Source organism: Giraffa tippelskirchi, chromosome 10 (genome assembly GCF_054371585.1).
Source record: "Giraffa tippelskirchi isolate mGirTip1 chromosome 10, T2T-mGirTip1v1.2.pri, whole genome shotgun sequence".
In the NCBI taxonomy this organism is placed as follows: domain Eukaryota; kingdom Metazoa; phylum Chordata; class Mammalia; order Artiodactyla; family Giraffidae; genus Giraffa; species Giraffa tippelskirchi.
The window spans coordinates 137,548,121-137,568,787 of NC_137284.1; the positions used below are offsets into that span (position 1 = coordinate 137,548,121).

The 20,667-nt window shown below is 35.1% G+C and overlaps 1 protein-coding gene across 3 annotated transcripts in view; it reads left to right on the top strand.

Annotated features, from left to right (window-relative positions):
* The window catches only part of KLHDC10 (kelch domain containing 10), a 62,866-nt gene that overhangs the window by 18,419 nt on the left and 23,780 nt on the right, over window positions 1–20,667 (top strand). For 2 of the 3 annotated variants that reach the window (XM_081537026.1, XM_081537024.1), the window contains exon 2: window positions 13,447–13,533. The exons of the other annotated variant lie outside the window; for it this stretch is intronic. In XM_081537026.1, the coding sequence (XP_081393152.1) occupies window positions 13,447–13,533 (87 nt within the window). The remainder of the gene's footprint in view (window positions 1–13,446; window positions 13,534–20,667) is intronic. 3 annotated transcript variants of the gene reach the window in all.

Consider the following 20,667-nt stretch of genomic DNA (forward strand, 5'->3'; position numbering starts at 1 on the left):
AAGTAAAGTCCGATGCTGTAAAGAACAATATTGCATACGAACCTGGAATCAAGGTAATTTGGAATTGGTCAAAACAGGAGATGGCAAAAGTAAACATCGACATTTTAGGAATCAGTGAACTAAAATGGACTGGAATGGATGAATTTAACTCAGATGACCTTTATGTCTACTACTGTAGGCAAGAATCCCTTAGAAGAAATGGAATAGCCCTCATAGTCGGCAAAAGTCCAAAATGCAGTACTTGGGTGCAATCTCAGAAATGACAGAGTGATCTCTGTTCGTTTCCAAGGCAAACCATTCAATATCACAGTAATCCAAGTCTGTGCCCCAACCAGTAATGCTGAAGAAGCTGAAGTTGAACGGTTCTATGAAGACCTACAAGACCTTCTAGAACTAACACCCAAAAAAGATGTCCTTTTCATTATAGGAGACTGGAATGCAAAAGTAGGAAGTCAGGAGATACCAGGAGTAACAGGCAAATTTGGCCTTGGAGTACAGAATGAAGCAGGACGAAGGCTAACAGAGTTTTGCCAAACAAACACACTGGTCATAGCAAACACCCTCTTCCAACAACACAAGAGAAGACCTACATAAGGATATCACCAGATGGTCAATACTGAAATCAGATTGATTATGTTCTTTGCAGCCAAAGATGGAGAAGCTCTAAACAGTCACCAAAAACCAAGACCGGGACCAGATCATGAACTCAGATCATGAACTGTGACTGTGGCTCAGATCATGAACTCCTTATTACAAAATTCAGACTTAGATTGAAGAAAGTAGGGAAAACCACTAGACCATCCAGGTATGACCTAAATCAAATCCCTTCAATTATACAGTGCAAGTGACAAATAGACTCAAGAGATTAGATCTGATAGAGTCCCTGAAGAACTGTGGACGGAGGTTCGTGACACTGTACAGGAGACAGTGGTCAAGACCATCCCCAAGAAAAAGAAATGCAAAAAGGCAAAATGGTTGTCTGAGGAGGCCTTACAAATAGCTGTGAAAAGAAGAGAAGCTAAAGGCAAAGGAGAAAAGGAAAGATATACTAGAGTTCCAAAGAATAGCAAGGAGAGATAAGAAAGCCTTCCTCAGTGATCAGTGCAAAGAAATAGAGGAAAACAATAGAATGGGAAAAACTAGAGATCTCTTCAAGAAAATTAGAGATACCAAGGGAACATTTCATGCAAAGATGGGCTCAATAAAGGACAGAAACGGTATGGACCTAACAGAAGCAGAAGATATTAAGAAGAGGTGGCAAGAATACACAGAAGAACTATGCAAAAAAGTTCTTCATGACCCAGATAACCATGATGGGGTGATCACCCACCTAGAGCCAGACATCCTGGAATGCCAAGTCAAGTGGGCCTTAGGAAGCATCACTATGAACAAAGCTAGTGGAGGTGATGGAATTCCAGTTGAGCTCTTACAAATTCTGAAAGATGCTGCTGTGAAAGTGCTGCACCAATATGCCAGCAAATTTGGAAAGCTCAGCAGTGGCCACAGAACTGGAAAAGGCCAGTTTTCATTCCAATCCCAAAAAAAGGCAATGCCAAAGAATGTTCAAACTATGTACAATTGCAGTTATCTCACACGCTAGCAAAGTAATGCCCAAATTCTCCAAGCCAGGCTTCAACAGTATATAAACCATGAACTTGCAGATGTTCAAGCTAGATTTAGAAAAGGCAGGGGCACCAGAGATCAAATTGCTAACATCCATTGGATCATCAAAAAAGCAAGGGAGTTCCAGAAAAACACCTACTTCTGCTTTATTGACTACTTCCAAAGCCTTTGACTGTGTGGATCACAACAAACTGTGGAAAGTTCTTCAAGAGATGGTCATACCAGACCACCTGACTTTCCTTCTGAGAAATCTGTATGCAGGTCAAGAAGCAACAGTTAGAACTGGACATGGAACAACAGACTGATTCCAAATTGGGAAAGGAGTACGTCAAGGCTGCATTTTGTCACCCTACTTATTTAACTTATATGCAGAATACATCATGAGAAATGCCGGGCTGGATGAAGCACAAGCTGGAATCAAGATTGCTGGGAGAAATATCAATAACCTCAGATATGCAGATGACACCACTCTTATGGCAGAAAGCGAAGAAGAACTAAAAAGCCTCTTGATGAAAGTGAAAGAGGAGAGTGAAAAAGCTGGCTTAAAACTCAACATTCAGAAAACTAAGATCATGACATCTGGTCCCATCACTTCATGGCAAATAGTTGGGGAAACAGTGGAAACAGTGAGAGACTTACTTTTTGGGTTCCAGAATCACTGAGGATGGTGACTGCAGCCATGAAATTAAAAGACAATTGCTCCTTGGAAGAAAAGCTATGACCAACCTAGACAGCATATTAAGAAGCAGTGACATTACTTTGCCAACAAAGGCCCATCTAGTCAAAGCTATGGTTTTTCCAATAGTCATGTACAGATGTGAGAGCTGACCTATAAAGAAAGCTGAGCACTGAAGAATTGATGCTTTTGTACTGTGGTGTTGGAGAAGACTCTTGAGAGTATCATGGACTGCAAGGAGATCTAACCAGTCCATCCTAAAGGAAATCAGTCCTCAATATTCATTGGAAGGACTGATGCTGAAGCTGAAATTCCAATACTTTGGCCACCTCATGCGAAGAACTGACTCATTGGAGAAGACCCTGATGCTGGGAAAGATCGAGGGCAGGAGAAGAAGGGGACAACAGAGGATGAGATGGTTGGATGGCATTACCGACTCAGTGTACATGAGCTTGAGCAAACTCCGAGAGTTGGTGATGGACAGGAAGCCTGGTGTGTTGCAGTCCATGGGGTCCCAAAGAGTCGGATAGGACTGAATGACTGAACTGAACTGAATGTGAATTGGGTACGTTAGAAAGAGGTAATGTCTTTAGCTTTAAATACTATGCATATACAAAGGAGAACATTGAGGAAAGCATTCAGGGAGAAAAATAACTTCTCAAAGCTGTAACAAAATATTTTCTATTCCATTTTGATTTTAAGTCCAAAATTTATCTGTGCATTTTTAGAAAGAATACCTCAGTGCAAGTGTTCTTATGAAATGTTACTTTTTGTAATTTTTGTTTCTAAATAAATAACAGCTATTTCTGAATATAATGCTTCATGCAATCTTACTAGAAATCATGTGTACTTTGGCCATATTCATATCTGGCATTTTTTTAGTTTTGTTTAAGATATTGGCTCTCTGCTTATTACATAACAGGATTATTATCAATTTTTCAGGATAGTTTGTTTCTAAATATCAAATTTTAAGAGTTTTTTTAAAAATCCAATATTAAAAATTAATTATTTAATGAATATTTTGTTGCTTTTGGCCAGATTTATTCCACCACAAGTTCTCATTGCCATTGGTCAAGTCTAGATCTTTTCTTGGAAAATACTGCATTTACCAATAGAAAATGGTGACTTGAGAGAAAGCAAAGTTAATTCATATAAAACAGTTGTGTCTTCACTTTCAAAACTGATCACTTTTCTCGTTTTAATCAATAAACAATGAATAGTAAAGATAATAAGTGGCGTTTCTGGATACAATTGTTTGACTGTTGGAATTTTTGGATTTCCTTCTCCTTAGGAGTTCCTCAGTTTCACTTGCAGAAATAGCATGAACTGTGTCTCTAAGGAGCTACCCATCTTCGGTGTTCCTTAAAGGAGGGAGGTTGCAAGATTTTAGATCAGCAGGCTTTGTTAAAATGTATTGATTTAAAAATCTGCTTTTAATATTTTGTCTCCTTACATCTATACTCACAGAGTACGTAGTCTTTTTTTTTTTTTCTCTCTCTCTCTCTCAGGGATGTTTTTGGGGAAAGAGGTTATTCTCTGGAAATTCAAGTTACAGAGTACAAGAAATTCAGGAGGAAGTAAAGACCAAATAGTGTAGTCTAGCTCTTGAGTGAATTATTACTATAAATTTTCATTTCAGTATAATTAAGATTCAGATATGTAGTTGTTAGCAAAGAAACTGATCAGATTATTTTTTAGGGTTGTAGAAAAATATTCAATATGCTTAATACAGATCCTTTTGCTATAGTTTATGTTTCTAGACAGGCACACATCAACACAACCTTGTAAATCAACTATACTTTAATTAAAAAAAAAAGCCACATTGACACAGATAACTTAGAGCACAAATGCAGACTCTTTTTTAAAATCTTAAATATAGAAAACAACCTATAAGGAGTAAAAAAAAGTTTTAAAATGACTTTTAATTTTTCCCTTTTCCCCTGCTCTAAAACTCCTTAAAATCATAAAATATTAAAATTGCAAAAGACCTTGGAAATCATCTTGCTTTATCTTCTACCCAGTGTGGAAATCCTTTCCACAACAGCTCTAATATATTTTTTTGATCTCTAAAGAGATCTGCTTATTTTGATATCTTCAGTTAATGGGTCACCAATTCACAGAGAGAGCTGTCAGGTTATTTGTTGTCTCCAATTGTTACAAAGATTTGCCTTAAATTCAGTTGTAGCTTTGAGTTTCTCCCAGTTGTGTTTTCTGGTAGAATACTACCCTTTGAAGACAGTTATAATATTCTGGGTCTAAAGTCTTTTCAGTTGTACCTTCTGGTAGAATATGGAATAAATCCATTCCTTCTTCATTTAACTACCCTTTGAAAACAATTGTAACTTTCTGGGTCTAAATTCTTTTTAATTTTTTAACTTGGGGTCTATAAATTCACGAGTCTGTGGGTAGTCTTCAGAGGATTATATCATATGTAAAATTGTGAACATATATGTGCATTTTTCTGGGAAGAGAGCCATAATTTTTATTAGTCTCAGTGGAACCCAATTCCCTACCAAAGTTAATGTATAAGACCTACTGGAATGGACCTGGTAATCTGCTTTTTGGTTTTATATTTTTTAATAAGCTTGCAATGAGCCATCTAGTCCAGCATCTCAGGAACCATTGCACTGGGTAAGTTCTAAGATTAAAGCCTTTCTGATTCTGTTGAAAATAGTAGAATTTTGAGAGCTTTGGAGACTGTCTAGTATACATATAGTTTGTGATGTGCTTATAGTTATATCCTTCCTATCAAAAGATTAAACTGGTCCAAAAGGGTGGGGTTTTTATTTAAAACTTTATTTCAAAGTCTTGGCAGCCTGTGATGATGCTATTTTAAATTAGAAGTGTTCCTAGAATTTTTGTTTGTTAGATCCAGATATAGTATTTCAATCTAACACAAGTTTATGAATTGTAGTACTTTTTGATTAATTTTTAATCTGTAAAAATTTTAGCCTCTTTCATTTTTACTGTTTCTAAGAAAGGATAGTATCATTTATGAACACTGGTTTCACGTCTACCTTTTGGAACAGTTTAGTTACAGCTCCCCCTGAGCTCCTTCCCTCCTCCGAAGACAAAACTACTCACCCAACAAGCCCATTTATTTTTTTCAGTAAAGTAGTACTTGAATAACTAATAATATAAACTGAAATGACAAAGAATAGCTTAAGATTTGAAGGTGTCTCTCAGTGTGCTGTGATTACTTCATTTTTATAGAATAAAAGAAATCTATGGTAGGCCTACCTTTTGCTACACGTGTTAGAGGAGTAATGTCAGAAGAGCAAAGAGACTAAAGTGTAAGAAAACAGAAAAATGAAGCATGACAAGGGAAATGAATATGTTTTAATGACCAATAGAAATGGCAAGCAACAAAAAGGCGAGAACCAGCAATTTTCATTCATTTACCATTTATTTATAGAGTTGGCTTATAAGCAGATACATGTGAAAATGGAATATTTAAAATAAATAAGGAGTGTGGTTAAAAAACAGAAGATATAACATCTGATGTCTGGGGGGTGGGGGCAAATAGCTGCTTTTGCCTCAATATTGTTAGTTCCCTAAAGATACATTTCCTTTACATGTATTTGGGAAGTACAGTAGAAACCAGTAAGTAGTCAACAGCTGCTTGCACTCAGAGTGATCTTCAAGTTGCCAGCACAGTTGTTCCTCACAATTTTTGACTCCTAAAAACCTAAGGAGTGGGAAGTATTAACAGTTATTCCAGTAGTTAGGAATGACTTACTATGGTTTTATTCTTAATTAAGTGGCAGTATAATGATACAGTTAGCTTTCTTTATCCATGAGTTCCACATCCATGGATTCAGCCAACCTCAGATCAAAAATATTTGGGGAAAATAAAAAGCTCCAAATAGCAAACACTGAATTTGCTGCACTCCCACAACTATTTACAGATAATTTACATTGTATTTACTACTTACATAGCATTTGCATTGTATTAGGTATTATCAATCTAGAGAGGATTTGAAGTGTACAGGAAGATGTATGAATAGATTGTATGCCTACTTAAGCCGTAACCATTTTACAGAATAAGGAAGTTGAACATCCTTGGATTTTGGAATCTGTAGAGGGTCCTGGAACCAATCTCCAGTTGATATTGAGGGATGACTGTATAATGGAGAATAATAATTATAATGGAGAATCTTGGGAGAGGAGAGCAACTTCTTTAGGGAGTTGGGAGAGTGTACCTTTGGTTGAGAATTACTGCCTCAATATTCATTCATTCATTTAACAAGTACTTATCAAGTGCCTCTATTACACATACTTTTTTCAGGTGCCAGATTGAATTGTGGTTATGAGCATTATTGACTGCATGGGTTTGAATCCCAGAGTTTTTACTTACTTACCTAAGTGACCTTGGGCAAGTTACTTAATCTCTCTGTGTCTTAGTTTCCTCATTTGTAAATTTGGGATCATAATTTTTATCTATCTCTGAGTTGTGGTGAGGATTAAATGAGTTCTTGGAAGAGTATTTTTATTAAGGAATACAGTTGTTTTCACACACACACACATAGAAACATATATACATATACATAATGCATGACTAAACCAGAACACAGTACATTATAGCACTGTAACTCATATTTTGGTTTGTATTAATTTATACACTGCTTTGTTTCAAAAAGGATTTGAGGCAGAACCAAAGCTTCCTAAGGAATACTCTGTACCCAGGCAGTACAGCAGAATTGATACAGGTTCAGATCTTATTTTTAAAGGCGAAGGCAGACGTTTAAAAATGAATGTATATACATGCTGGGAATAGAGTGTATACTCAATAAATGTCATTTCTCTTATGTTTAAAAGGAAGTAATTTACTTAACAAGTTGGTCACTGTCGGCCCAAAGTGTGCCATGGCACAGGTAGACATAGTTCTGTGAGTACCTTAGGAGTAGAGTGCAGGCTGAATTTTAGCTCCCATTTAGCCACTTGGCATGGAGTTCTCATGAATGCAGTATTAATTTGCTTCTCTTTTGAAATTCGTTATAAATATTGAATTGTATAAAGCAGTAGGACCATATCATCTAAACTAGAATTCTTAGGTCGAGTTCTCTGTCAATGGTTCTGATTGTTAAAATATTCATTCTTGTTTCTGATATGTCATTTTGAATGCAGTCCGCTCCATATCAACATAGTTAGGTTTTTCTTCTTCATTCTAGTTTTTATTTTATTTTTCATACTTTTTACCTTGAGATATTGTAAATTTGCATGCAGTTGTAAAGACTAATTCAGAGAGATCCATATACCCTTCATCCAGTTTCCCAGATGATAATATCTTGTTGCTATTGCATAGTAACACAACCAGGAAATTGACATTGATACCATCAACTTACTTTACTCAGATTTCATTAGTTTTATATGCACTAGTTCATGTGTGTGTCTGTGCATGTGTTTTGAGTTCTGTGTAATTTTGTCACATGTGTAGATTTTCATGGCCACCTAGTCAAGATATGGCCCAGATCCGTTTACAAGGGCCCCTCATGTATAGGCACAACCACCTCCCCCGGCAAACCTCTGGCACCCACTAGCCTGTCCTCCATCTCTATATAGTTTCATCATTTCAGTTATGTTATATAAATGGAATCATGTAACCTTTTTTTTTATGTAACCTTTTGACACTGGCTTTTTTTATTCAGCATAATTCTCTTGAGAGCCATCCAAGTTGTTGCCCCATCAATAGTTAGTTTATTAGTACTGAGTAGTCTGCCATGGTATAGACAGAACCACAGTTTGTTTACCCATTCTGATTCATTGGAAAGTTGTTAAGGTTTTGGCTGTTGTGAATGAACTTTCTGTGAACGTTTATGGACAAGTTTTTGTATAAGCACAAGTTATTTTTTTTCTCCCAGTTTGCTTGGTGTTGAATTTTATCAAATGCTTTTTCTGCATTTATTGAGATGATTGTATAGTTTTTGTCTTTATTCTGTTTTTGTAGTGAATTATACTGATTCTTGAATTTTTTATCAGTCTCACATTTTGGGGACAAATTTCACTTAGTCATGATGTGTTATCCTTTTTATGTAATTTTGATTTGATAATATTTTGTGTAGAATTTTTGTGCCTGTGTTTCTAAAGGATGTTGACCTGTAATGATTTTTAATATCTTTATCAGACTTTGATATGAGAGTTCTACTAGTCTCATAAATGAGATTCTCTATTCTCTGTAAGCTTTTGTGTCTGCCTTAAATGTTTGGAGTGAAGCCATCTTAAAGTTTTTACATAATACTTAAGTTTATATTTTCCATCAATGTCTATAGTAGTCACCCTCTGTATCTTTTTTTTTTTTTTTTTACCATTCATGAACTTACCCTTCTCCCAACCCTTCTTTTTACCCTTACAATTATTTCTGTCAGTATCACCTGAGAGTACACTTTTGAATGTTAGTAAGCTTTTGTTTTGCTAAAACACTTATTTAGTAAGTCAGCACTTCTCTGCTTACTCTTTTATTTTACTTTGATGATTATCACTGAATTTTTTAGAAAATTCTAGATATATATCTTTGAGTAATTCTTTCACCAGAACTCTTGAGAGAAGCAAAAATTTTGTGTCTTTGCGCATTCAAAAATGTCTTGGGAAGGACTTCCCTGGTGGTCCAGTGGTTAAACCTCCATGTTTCCTCTGCATGTGTCATGGGTTTGATCCCTGCTTGGGGAACTAAGATCCCACGAGCCATGCAGTACAGCCAAAAAATAATAATAAAAAAATTTTAAGAATGTCTTAATTTCACTCTCACAATTGAGAATTTGAGTTGATACAGAATTCTAGTTTAAAAGTATATCTAGTTGTCCCAGGACCATTTGTTGAAAAGATTATGCTTTTCTCATTGAGTAATCCTGTCACCCTTGTCAAAAGTCAATTGACCAGAGGTATATGGGTTTACTTGTAGACTCTTTAATTCTGTCCCGTTAATACACATGTCTATCCTTATGCCAGTACTACAGTTTTGAATACTGTCTTTGCAGTAAGCTTTGACTCCAGGAAGTATAAGTCTTCCAGTTCAGTTCTTTTCCAAGATTGTTTTGGTTTTCTGAGTTCCTTGTGTTTCCATATGAAGTTTCATATTAGCTTGTGTGTTTCTGCAAAAAAAAAGCAGGTGGAATTTTTATAATAATTGCTCAATTCCCTTTTATATCTTAACTTATTAAAATGCTTCCCACCTGTTTTTCCTTCTATACTGTATTCAGGTGAATTTCTTTGGCTCCATCTTTTAAACTAGTAATTTAATTTGTTCTTTTTTATTCCATCCTTAATTAGGTTTTTTGTTAGTTAAATGATCAAAATTTAATTTCTAAAGTTGCAATTTATTTCTTCTTAAATAAATGTATTACTGTCTGGTATATCTCAGGATAGTAATTGCACCTAATCTAAGGTCTTACTCTATTTAATTTGTTAGCTCTCTTTCTTTGGATGTGAGTTCTTTTTGTCACATTAATAACTTTTTCATGTTTGGGTCTTGGTTTTGTGCTCACTCATCTTTATTTGAGAGTCCTTGTTAGCCTTCCTGTGAATGTTACATCTGTTTACTGCAGAAAGTCTCCACTGACTGTGGGTAGAGACAGAATATACAGTGAGGTAGAGTGTACCAATTGCCAGTCTTCTCTAGTGTCTGTCCCCCCTTTTTCCTGGAATTTAATATCCACCCAGAGCTCTGTCCTGTCTTTTTGATCCAAGTGTTTATATACTCATTGTTCCTACCCAGGGACACCTTTCTAGTTTGATGCCATTTTTCTTATCTGGAAGCAACCACTCCTAACCAGTTATGCTGAAATTCTGTAAATTATTTCTATTCTTTCTGCTTTCATCTTTGGACTTATTTAGTTAACTCTGAGGGCTGTTCAGATCACTTGCCCTCTACTCTGGGTGTGTAGGACTGTGGTACACCTCCTTTAAGCTGATTCTGTGCTTTTCATTTTTCAGTGACTGACTAAGACCATTTCTTGCTCTTTTTTGATATATATATATATATATATATATATATTATTTTTTTTTTTTAATGGCTTTTGTGTTATTTGTGAGGTTTTGGGGAGAGGAGAGTTGCTTGCAGTGTGCTCGGCCTACCATCTTGATTATTGATGACTACATCATATTTATAGTAAAATAAATAAACAGGAAAAACTTAAAAGCTAGCCAAAAATAAAATCTTGATGAAATGATTGGAAAATTATAGTTTTTGTTTTGAAGAGTAGAAGCAATCACAAATGAAGATTGACACTCAAATATATAAAAATTAAAGCTTCAATGAACAAAACTTCAGGAATATGTTTACTTGAAATTGGAAGGATATATTTGGTATGTTGCTGGTTTCTCTTTTTATCTGCTCTTTGGCTAAAGGAAGAAAACAAGGGTTCTGAAGTTAGTGCCTACTTCGCCTGAATAACCCTCTGTACAGTCAATATTAGCCTGCGCCTTGACAGGTTTATGTTGGTTTTTGACAGAGAAGCAGGCCAAAGATGTATGACAAAGCTCTGAAAAAACATCAAAAAGAATTTTTGATTACAACTTTGGTTCAATAATTTTCAGTATTACTCCCTTATTGTTATCTAAATTTGTTTTATATTTTTCCATTATAAAATAATGTATTTCTTAGAATTTTGGGATAATATAAAAGGACTGATAATCCTCAACCTGAATCATAACCACTGTTAACACTTTGATATGTTTCTTTATAGTATTTTCTTATCATAGCTTCAAAACAAAATTAGTAATGTGGTATTGTTTTTCTTCTAGTCCAAAAGTAATACCTACTCAATGAGAAAGCTTGGAAAATAGAGACAGCACTAAGAAAAGAAAACAAAATTGCTCTTAATAACTGCCCAAAGATAAACACAATTAAAATCTGATGTATATCCTGCCTGAATTTTTCATGACTATATATACTTTTTTCTTTGTTAATATGGTATAATACGCTACTGCTATTTTGTATCAGTACCTTTCATTTGCAATATATTGTGAATGTCTTCTCATGTTAGTAAATACTCTTGTATGTACTTTTTATTGGTGTGTAGAATGTGAATATATTTAAGTATGTTTGCTTAGCATACTTACTTAACCATCTCCCTGTGATTGGACTCTGAAAGTGTTTCAGATTTTTTACCATTATAAATGATACCATAGTATCTTTGTCTATACATCTTTCCATGCATCTATGATTGTTTCTTTAGGAATAAATTCCTAGAAGTGGAATAGCTGGGTCAAAGGGTATGTACATTTCAATGCTTTTGATACATAAAGATGTCAAATTTTAAGCTAATCACTTGTTATATTTTGTCTTGTATTGCTATCTAATTGTTTTATGTGTTTGTCTTGTCTCCCTAATTAGAATATAAGCTCCTTGAGGGCAAGGGAAGTTTCTTATGCATCTTATGTATCCTTTGATAGTGTGGTTTACAATGTTGGACTTATGAGTGATCAACAAGTATTGTATTGATTTAAAGCCGTGGTTCTCCAATTTTTGGATGCCATAAATCTATAAATTAAAAAATATGTATCTATTTGGGGATACACACAGGCTTGAAAAATTTCTGTTTTTCCAAGAAAGAATATTAAAAAACAAAATCAGCTACCATTTTCTATCACCTTCATCTCACAAAAGAATATTTAATAACAAAAGTTTCTAATTTCTGAAAAAAGGGTAGACTTTTAAATGGAACATTTTAGCATTTAAAAAACTCACTGCCTTGTCCATATTTTTATTATTTTGTGTTGTACTGGTAAATCTTTACCTTAGCCCAGCAGTGGTCTATAGGCCAACATTTGGAAACTACTGATTTAAAAGACTTAGAAGATTAACAGATAAACTCTTTGCAAAATAAATAATTCTTTCCTTTGCCCACAAGTCTGTCTCCTCCACAATATTACGTATACATGTACAGGTAATGCCATTTCATAACACAGAATTTGTGTATCTCTACGTACAAGTGCTACATCTAAGATATTTCCAGTTGCCAAAATAAAAAACTATATGCTTTCTAAGGAATTTGAGACAGGTTAAGTGTGATGTAGTAGAAAGAAGGCATGTATAAGAGTCAGACTGCCCAGACTTGACTCCTGGCTTTGGCATTAAGTCACTTAATTTTTTTTTTTTAGCTTCCTTACTTATAAATTAAGATGATAATATCTTCCTTGAAGTGTTTTTATTGCCCCTGTTATAGCAGTTACCTCACTGTAATGTAATTATTTGTTTAGGCATCTGCCTTCCTCAGAAGACCATGAGTTCTTGAGGCTAGGAGTCATATCCTCCTCTGGCTAGCCTGGGGCTCACAGCAGAGCAGGTGCTTAATGAAATGACTGTTGAATCCATACAGGCTTATTGTGAGGATCAAATGAGATAACATGTATAGAAGCTCTTTGTAAACTTTAAATTCGATACCAATGTTAATTGTTTTTATTGCCTATAAGAGCTGTCTTTGGGAGCTATCAAAACTTTGAGAAGAGACAAATTATCCCATTAACACTTTGCATTTTTCTTCTATATTATAAGAAAACAAGTTTTAATTGGGATTAATGTGCAGTTAATTTGCTTCCTTCCTGTGAAGGCAGAAAAATTTCCTTATTTTTCTCCCCCCACAGTGGAATTGTCAAATGTTAAATGTTTTATTCATTTGCTATCATAAAATTTTAATTTGGTGAGATCAGCTTATTTCATATTTAAAGAATGATGCCCATTGCTTTATCCTGTTAACCATAAAACTGATAAAAGAATTACCAAACCCAGAAGAGAACAGGAGCCTACATTATATCGAATTAGTTTTAGTAAAAGCTCCCTTTTTAACATCACTGACTTTTAAAAATGTCATCATTTCTGATCTGTGTATAAAGCTCCTGGTGAATTTTTGCCACAAGATGGCATTGGTGATTATTGAATACATGTTCTATTGAACCAGAATTTTGAAAAATGGTGCACATAATTGTTCATATTTTTTTGGGGATGAATTGAAAACCTTCATCACTGCTTATATATTAATTTGATTTTGTTTTGACTTCCAAAACAGGGTTAAATGCTACTTTACATCATTTCTTTCTGTATTCAAGTATTGTTTTGTTTTCTGTTTTTCTGTCTTTATAACTACAGTTGCTATGTATTATTTGCCATGTGTTGTATGTGTCTGACTTATTGCTGATAATTGTGGTAACAGGTAAGAAGAAAATACGATGGGACCCAGTTAGGAGGCGCTTCATTCAGTCCTGTCCCATCATAAGGATCCCTAACAGGTTTTTGAGAGGTGGGTGATAACTAGCAAGAGATCTGTGCTTCGTATGGGTTAAAGGGAGCTTTGAATTTTCTAAACTCAAAACTCTGGTTTTTAAAAATTGTCTGAACAGCTAAAATTGGATTAAGGAAAGTCTAGAATTTTAATTTTAAACCTGTATTTCATATTGAGCAGTGTTGGAACTGTAATTATAAGTTTTTGGAAGTTAGAATCACTTCATGTGTATTAGATGGTAGAAGTAAATCCATCTCACTGATATCAGTATTATTTCCCTGTAAATATGTTAAAAAGAACTTTGAATAATTTATAAAATAAGGGCATGGGAAATGCTTTTCTAAATCTGATTTTAAGGAAGAAATAAAATTTATATGACTAAATTTGTATGTCAGAAACCATTAATAAAAAGATAAAAGGGGGAAATATTTGTAACAAATGGTTAGTATCATGAATATATAAAGAGCTCTTACAAATCAATAGTTTAAAAACAAATACCCATTGGAAAAATAGGAAAAATAACATGAATAATCAATTAATAAAAAAATAATAAAAAGCTCAACAAATATCAGCAGATGTTTACTTTCACTATTGTTATAAACATAACTGAAATAATAAGATTTTTTGCCTATTAGATCAGCAAAGACTAAAAATAAGAGTACTCAGTGTTGCAATGGTATGGGGAAATCCAAGCTCATATACTAAAGGAAGTATAAATTTAACATCACCTTTCTGGATTTAATTTGGCAGTATGTATCAAAAGCTAAAAATGTTCACAACCTTTGACCTGGTATCCTTACTTTTAGGTTTCATTCTTTCTGTTTTTTTTTTTCCAATAAAACATATTCCTACTGAAAAAAAATCTCAGAAGAGGATTGAAACTCTGGTTCACACTATTTTTCTAGATATAACAAATTGTCAGACAAGCATTCTTAATATTATAATTTAGACTTTATTTAAAAGCCAGTTTATCTAATTTTGACTGAAGAGATTATTTAAAAAAAAGAGTCTAGAATAAAGTCCTGCAGCAGCTAAAGACAGTTCTATATCTAGTGCCTAATCTGTTTTTAGCAGCCAAGCTCCAGATCATGAAAAAATAAATAGGTCAAGATAAGATACGGAGGGTGCTATGCTACCTTTTTAAAGAATTTTTCTTTTTCTTTTCTTTTATGTTTGACTGCACCACATGGCTTGTGGGATTTTAGTTCCCCGACCAGGGATTGAACCTGGGCCATGGAAGTGAAGGCACCTAATCATAACCACCAGACCACCAGGGAATTCCTGCTATGCTACCTTCTAGCAAAAATAATTTTATTAATAGAAACTAAGAGGTAATTTTAGTGTTATGTGACTAAAAAAACCCAACCATTGTGTACATGTGGCCAAGCAGTACATCTAATTCTATAAATTAATTTTTCTTTTTCCTATTTAAAAGATTAAAATGCTAATTAATTGATTCATAATGAGAACGCTAACTTGGGCTGACTAAACAAGTATAACTAAGCAATTGTGTAATTAGGATATAAAATTCAATATGATATCAATTTTGTACAAATATAAACATAAAAAAACAAAGGAAATAGTGAAATAACATTTTGTCTGGTTGGTGGGATTTTATTTTCGTTCATATATTCTCTGTTCTCCAATGTTTTAGTCATGGAAAAAAGAGATTAGTACAGGTAAGTTTCATACCTTTGGTTATTTTTGTAAGCCCTAAATTGCCTCAAAAAATGTCTGAGGAAGATGGAATCTGACTGTGCTGAGAAGAGTGAGGTGGGACTAAACTCAGCATTAGCAACATCAAGATCCCCAGTGACCACCTCTAACGCAGCGGCCTTGTCTTAGTTCTCACTTTTGACCTGTTTGTAGTGTTTGATCTGTTGACCACCTGCACCTTCTTAAATTTTTCTCTTTTTGGGTTATACTCTGATGTACAATCTGAGATGTTTTCTTCCAACCTCTTTGGTTGTTCATTCTGTTTCCTATACTAGCTTCTTTCTTCCTGCTTACTAAGGACGGGCATTATTCCAACGTTCTGTCCTCTCCATTATCTCCTTCTGTTATTTCATCAGATTTCACAGACTTAACTAACCTTGTTCGTTCATTCATGCTTTCATTCTTTCAGTATTTTTTGATTGCCTCCTGGGTAACAGGCTCTATGCTAGCTCAGTAATCTAGATAATAGAGAATCAGGTAAAGAAATGATTACAGAATAATTTGAATGTGTAATTCTTTGTGGTAAATGTCCTGATGAGGTAGTATGGTGTGGGAGCACAAGAAGAGGTACCTGACTCAGCACGTTGGAAGGACAGAGGAAGGGAAATCATCAGGATGACTTTTCAGAAGAGATACACTGAGTAGTCTGAGTAGGTGTTAACAGGGCAGGGTTGGACCATCTCACATCATGGGGACCAAGCAGCTTGAGTAAAGGCAGTTAGGCAGAACAGAGTGTGGTCTTTCAGAGGAACTGTAGGAAGTTCAGCGGAGTGGGAAAGAGTGCAGATAGAAGAAGCTGGAGAGGGCCCAGATCAAGTTGGGCACCGTCCCAGGGGAGTTTTTAGGATCGGTTTATTTAATTAGCAAAGAGATTTAATTGGAAGACTAGTTACAAGGTTGTTAAAGTTATCAAGGTGAGAAATGATGGAGACTACAACTAAGGTAGTTATATATAGTAGGACTAGAGAGTAGGTAATTGATTTAAAATGTAACAAAGTGGAATTAGATGAAACTCAATGACCACTTGAGGAGGGAAAAGTCAAGAAAGCTTCAGTTTTCTGTGTGGACCATTTTGTCTTTACCAGTTGTTGTATTAGATGGATGGAAGGACAGATTGAGGGAAAAGATACTAATTTAGTTTAAACTCCCCAAACCAATAATAGCATATCCTTGGACACTCAGTCTAAGAGTTATTTCTAGGGAAACCTCTTTGGAAGCCTTCCTCTTTGTTTTGACTGCACCCTCTATGTACCTGCCTGTATCCTAATACTTATCACACTGAATTAGAGTCATTTGTTTACTTGTTTTGTGCCTTCCATAGACTGTAAGCTCTGTAAGGGCAGGGACAGTGGAACAGTGCCTTTCATTTCTTTATCTCCAGTTTGTAGCACAGTGCATGTGGTAGGTGTATCATATGTATTTGAGTTGAATTTGTTATTTGTAAGGCTGCTGTCAAGAGAATAGGATGGGACTAAAATTATAGAACATTTTCAACTTCCTTCTGGTGATAGTGACAGCAAACTAATGAGTTGCTGAGAATATGAAAATGCTGTTTAGTGTTTCCTTAGTTGTTTTTTTTTGAGTTACCTATACTCTTGAAATTACCACTTTTAAGCCTCTCATTTTGGGACTCCTACACATTACCTCTTTTGATTCTGATTAAACAATTTTATGGTACTCATTTTCTGTCGCTAGATTCCTTCACTAGATCCTGTATCTTTTCTAAAAGATATTTTCTACCCATGTAAAAAGTGGTGTGAAAACAATATCTGTCTAGTGAAGAGAGTGTATTTTCATTGCAAAATAATGGTCCAATTATACCCATTTCCTCTCCCATACTTCTCATATATTATTGAAAATTATAAAACAGACATACAAAAAAGAATGAACCATAATTGCATTGAAAAACAGTAAACGGAGGCTTTGAAGCCAGATTACTCATGTCTGAATCCAGGCTCTGCCATTTACCAACTGTGTGACTTTGGGCAAGTTGCTTATTCTTTTTTTTTTTTTAACCTCAATTTCCTCATCTGCAAAATTAGGATGATGATAATGATACCAGCTTCCTAGGGTTGCTATGAGTATCAAGAGAGGTAACATGTGCAAAGCACTCAAGAGCTTTTATGTTCAGCCAGTATTGACTTAATGTTAGCTCCTGTCATTCTTGCTATTGTTATAATACCAGAAAATGGGTGAAATTTCAGGGTAATAGAAAACAGTTGGAATTATAATGATTGAGAAACCAGAACAGAATAAAATGCAACCCCAAGTAGGTGCTCCTGCTGATACTGAAAGAGAATTTCTTAATGGAACTTCTTACCTGAAACTCTAAGCCTAGAATCAGCAAGTGTAGGAGGAAGGAGAAGGTTGGGAGAAAATGGAACATCAGGGCAAATAATTAAGAGACTGCCTTCAAATCTGTTATTTCCTCTACTTCTTCTCTCCCTCCCTGGCAGTGGCTTTGTTATTGTTTAGTCACATCCAACTCTTTGCCATCCCATGGACTGTAGCCTGCCAGGTTCTTCTGTCCATGGGATTTCCCAAGAAAAAAATACTGGAGTGGGTTGCCATTTCCTTTTCCAGGGGGCCTTCCCTACCCTGGGATCAAACCTGCACCTGCATTGGCAGGCAGATTCTTTACCACTGAGCCAGCAGGGAAGAGAAATGGCTTTAGCTCTGAGGACAGTTCTTCAAGCAAAGTAGGGGATTTGTTGGGGGGAGAATTGAGCAGACAGTGGGCCTGGGATTGGAGAGAGTGTGAACACAAAGCAGAGCTTTAGGTAGTGGATCTCCACAACAGATTGGATGAGGTGGATGGAATGTGGGGAGAAGAAGAAAGCAAGCTCCACTGAAGACTGAGGTATGTTAAATGACTGTGCCATCAAAATACAGCCTTCCTTATTTTGGAAAAACTGGGTTTTTTCTCCATTTCTAAAGAGAAATCTGTCTGTTAGTATACCACATACCTGCAGAGACCCACAGTCAAACATATCTCCCATTTGGAGGTTTGGAGACAGTAATACAACTGTGGAGGAAATCTGTTATCTTGAAGAGCAGACTCATTGGAAAAGGCCCCAATGCTGAGAAAGAGGTAGAAGGCAAAAGGAGAAGGGGGTGGCAGAGGTTGAGATGGGTAGATAGCATCACTGATTCAATGGACATGAATTTGAAAAACTCTGGGAGATAGCAGAGGGCAGAGGAACCTGGGGTGCTGCTGAACCTGGGGTGCTCAGTTGGGTCACAAACAGTTGGACACTACTGAGCGACTGGACAACAACAACAACAGCAAAACCTGAAAAAAAGATCACTAAGCTGAATAAATGAAACAGCTGACTATGGAAATAGAGATACTGAGGAAGCAGAGTGGAACTTAAGAAGGTTCTGATCACAGCAGGTTCTCTCAGAGTCAAGAGAAAATTGGGTCTACAAATAAAAAGATAACCGCTGTGCAGAAAAAAAGGAGTGGTTAAAGAATTAGTTCCAATTGAAATTTGATTGCTGAAGTAAAATGCAGTTAGTTAAATAGTACACAGACTTAAGACCAATTTTTACAAAAATAAAGTAGGGGAAATTTACAGACCATAAAGCAACAGGACAAAAAGAGAAAGTACATGAGGAAAATTATGCTATTAGGATAGATCTAAGTGATCCAGTATCCATTTTATAGTACATATGGAAAGACAGTGAAAGAGAGAAAATAAAGAAATAAAGAATATTTCCCTATGCTGAAGAAAGACTGAGTTTTCAAGTATAAAGGGCCCACCAGGGAACAAGCTAGAGAAATGTAAAAGCAAAAAGCATCTATCTGTACATTACTGAACTACTTATGATTCCAAAGATGGAAAACCGACTACATAGACTCAAGACTGAGAATCAGACTGGTTTTGGATACAACATAGTTTTCTAGAAAATAAGCGCCTTCAGTGTTCTGAGGGAAAATTATTTTGAATACAGAACTGTACCCAGCCTCACTAATATTTAAATGTTTAAATAGGGGTCAAAATAAATAAGGACTCTGAAAGTATGTGAACACACCTTTTTTGAGAGAATTACTTGAAGAGGTAGTCCCAGTAAAATGGAAAACAAATCCAAGAAAGAGGAAGATTTGGACACAAGAAGTGGTGATGTGCGAAAAACACAGTAAAACTTTAGAGTTACATCGAAATACAGGGACTGTGAAGCCTGGTATAATAGATAATGAAAGATTTCTAAATACACAGAATAATAATAAAAAATATGTTTGTGTATGTATGTGTGTGTGTGTGTGTGTGTGTGTGTGTGTGTGTGTGTATGAAATATTCTCTAACATTTCAGAAGATTCAAATAAACCAGGGAGAAAGTAAAACTGTGCTAAAGATCTTATAATTTTTTGTTTTAGAATTTATAGGTATAATATATGCTTATTAAAATTAAAATAATATGGAAATATATAGGGTGAAAAATGAATGCCCTTATCTCAAGCATATATAACAAATTTTTACAAATCAATAAGAAAAAGACATCTCAATACAAGAATGTATAAAAGGCTTGAGTAGGCACTTCCCAAAAGGATTAATCCAGTTGGCCAGTAAACAAGAAAAGGTGCTCCACCTCACTAGTAATGAGATAAATGCATATTAAAACCGTGCTAAGCTAGGTCTATAAGAATTGCTAAATTAAAAAGACTGAAGATATTAATACTAAATCATTTATAAACAGTTAGGCCTTATCTAGTAAAGATTTTCATAGCTTATGACTCAGAATTTCCATTTCTACATTTACAGCCAACAAATATAGGTCTCTATACACCTGAAAACACGTACAAAAATGTTTATAGCGACATTAAGAACCACTGATTTGAACAAGCCAAATGTCCATTCATGCAACATAGACTGGATAAATTGTGGTATGTATTCATACACAGACATACATTATTTGGCAGTGGAAATGAACAGACCACCTCTAAGCCCAGCAACATGGATGAATCTCAGAAACACAATAGTGAATGAAAGATCCCAGAAAGAAAACATACTGTATTATTCTATACAAATACACTTTAAAACTAGGACAAAATAAACAGGACTGTTTAGAGATGCATACTTAGGTATAATCAAGCTGTTAAAAGAAAGCAAGTTTTATGATTGCTATAAGGAAACAGGTTTTCTCTAAAAGTGAAGACAATGGGATGGAGAGAGTTGTGATCAAAAGGGGCAGCTAAGGGGGGCATCTGTGTGCTAGCCATATTCTATTTTTGGACCTAGATGATGGTTCCATGTTACCTCTCCGATAATTTGTTAAACTATACATTTATAATTATGTATGTCTTATATTTGACATGTCTTATGTCTATACATGTCTTATATTTCACAATAAAAGAAGTTAAATTAAAAAAGCAAGATGCCATTTCACTTCTTTCCTCCTCACCTTATTCCCCTTCCCAGAAGTAACCACTGTTAA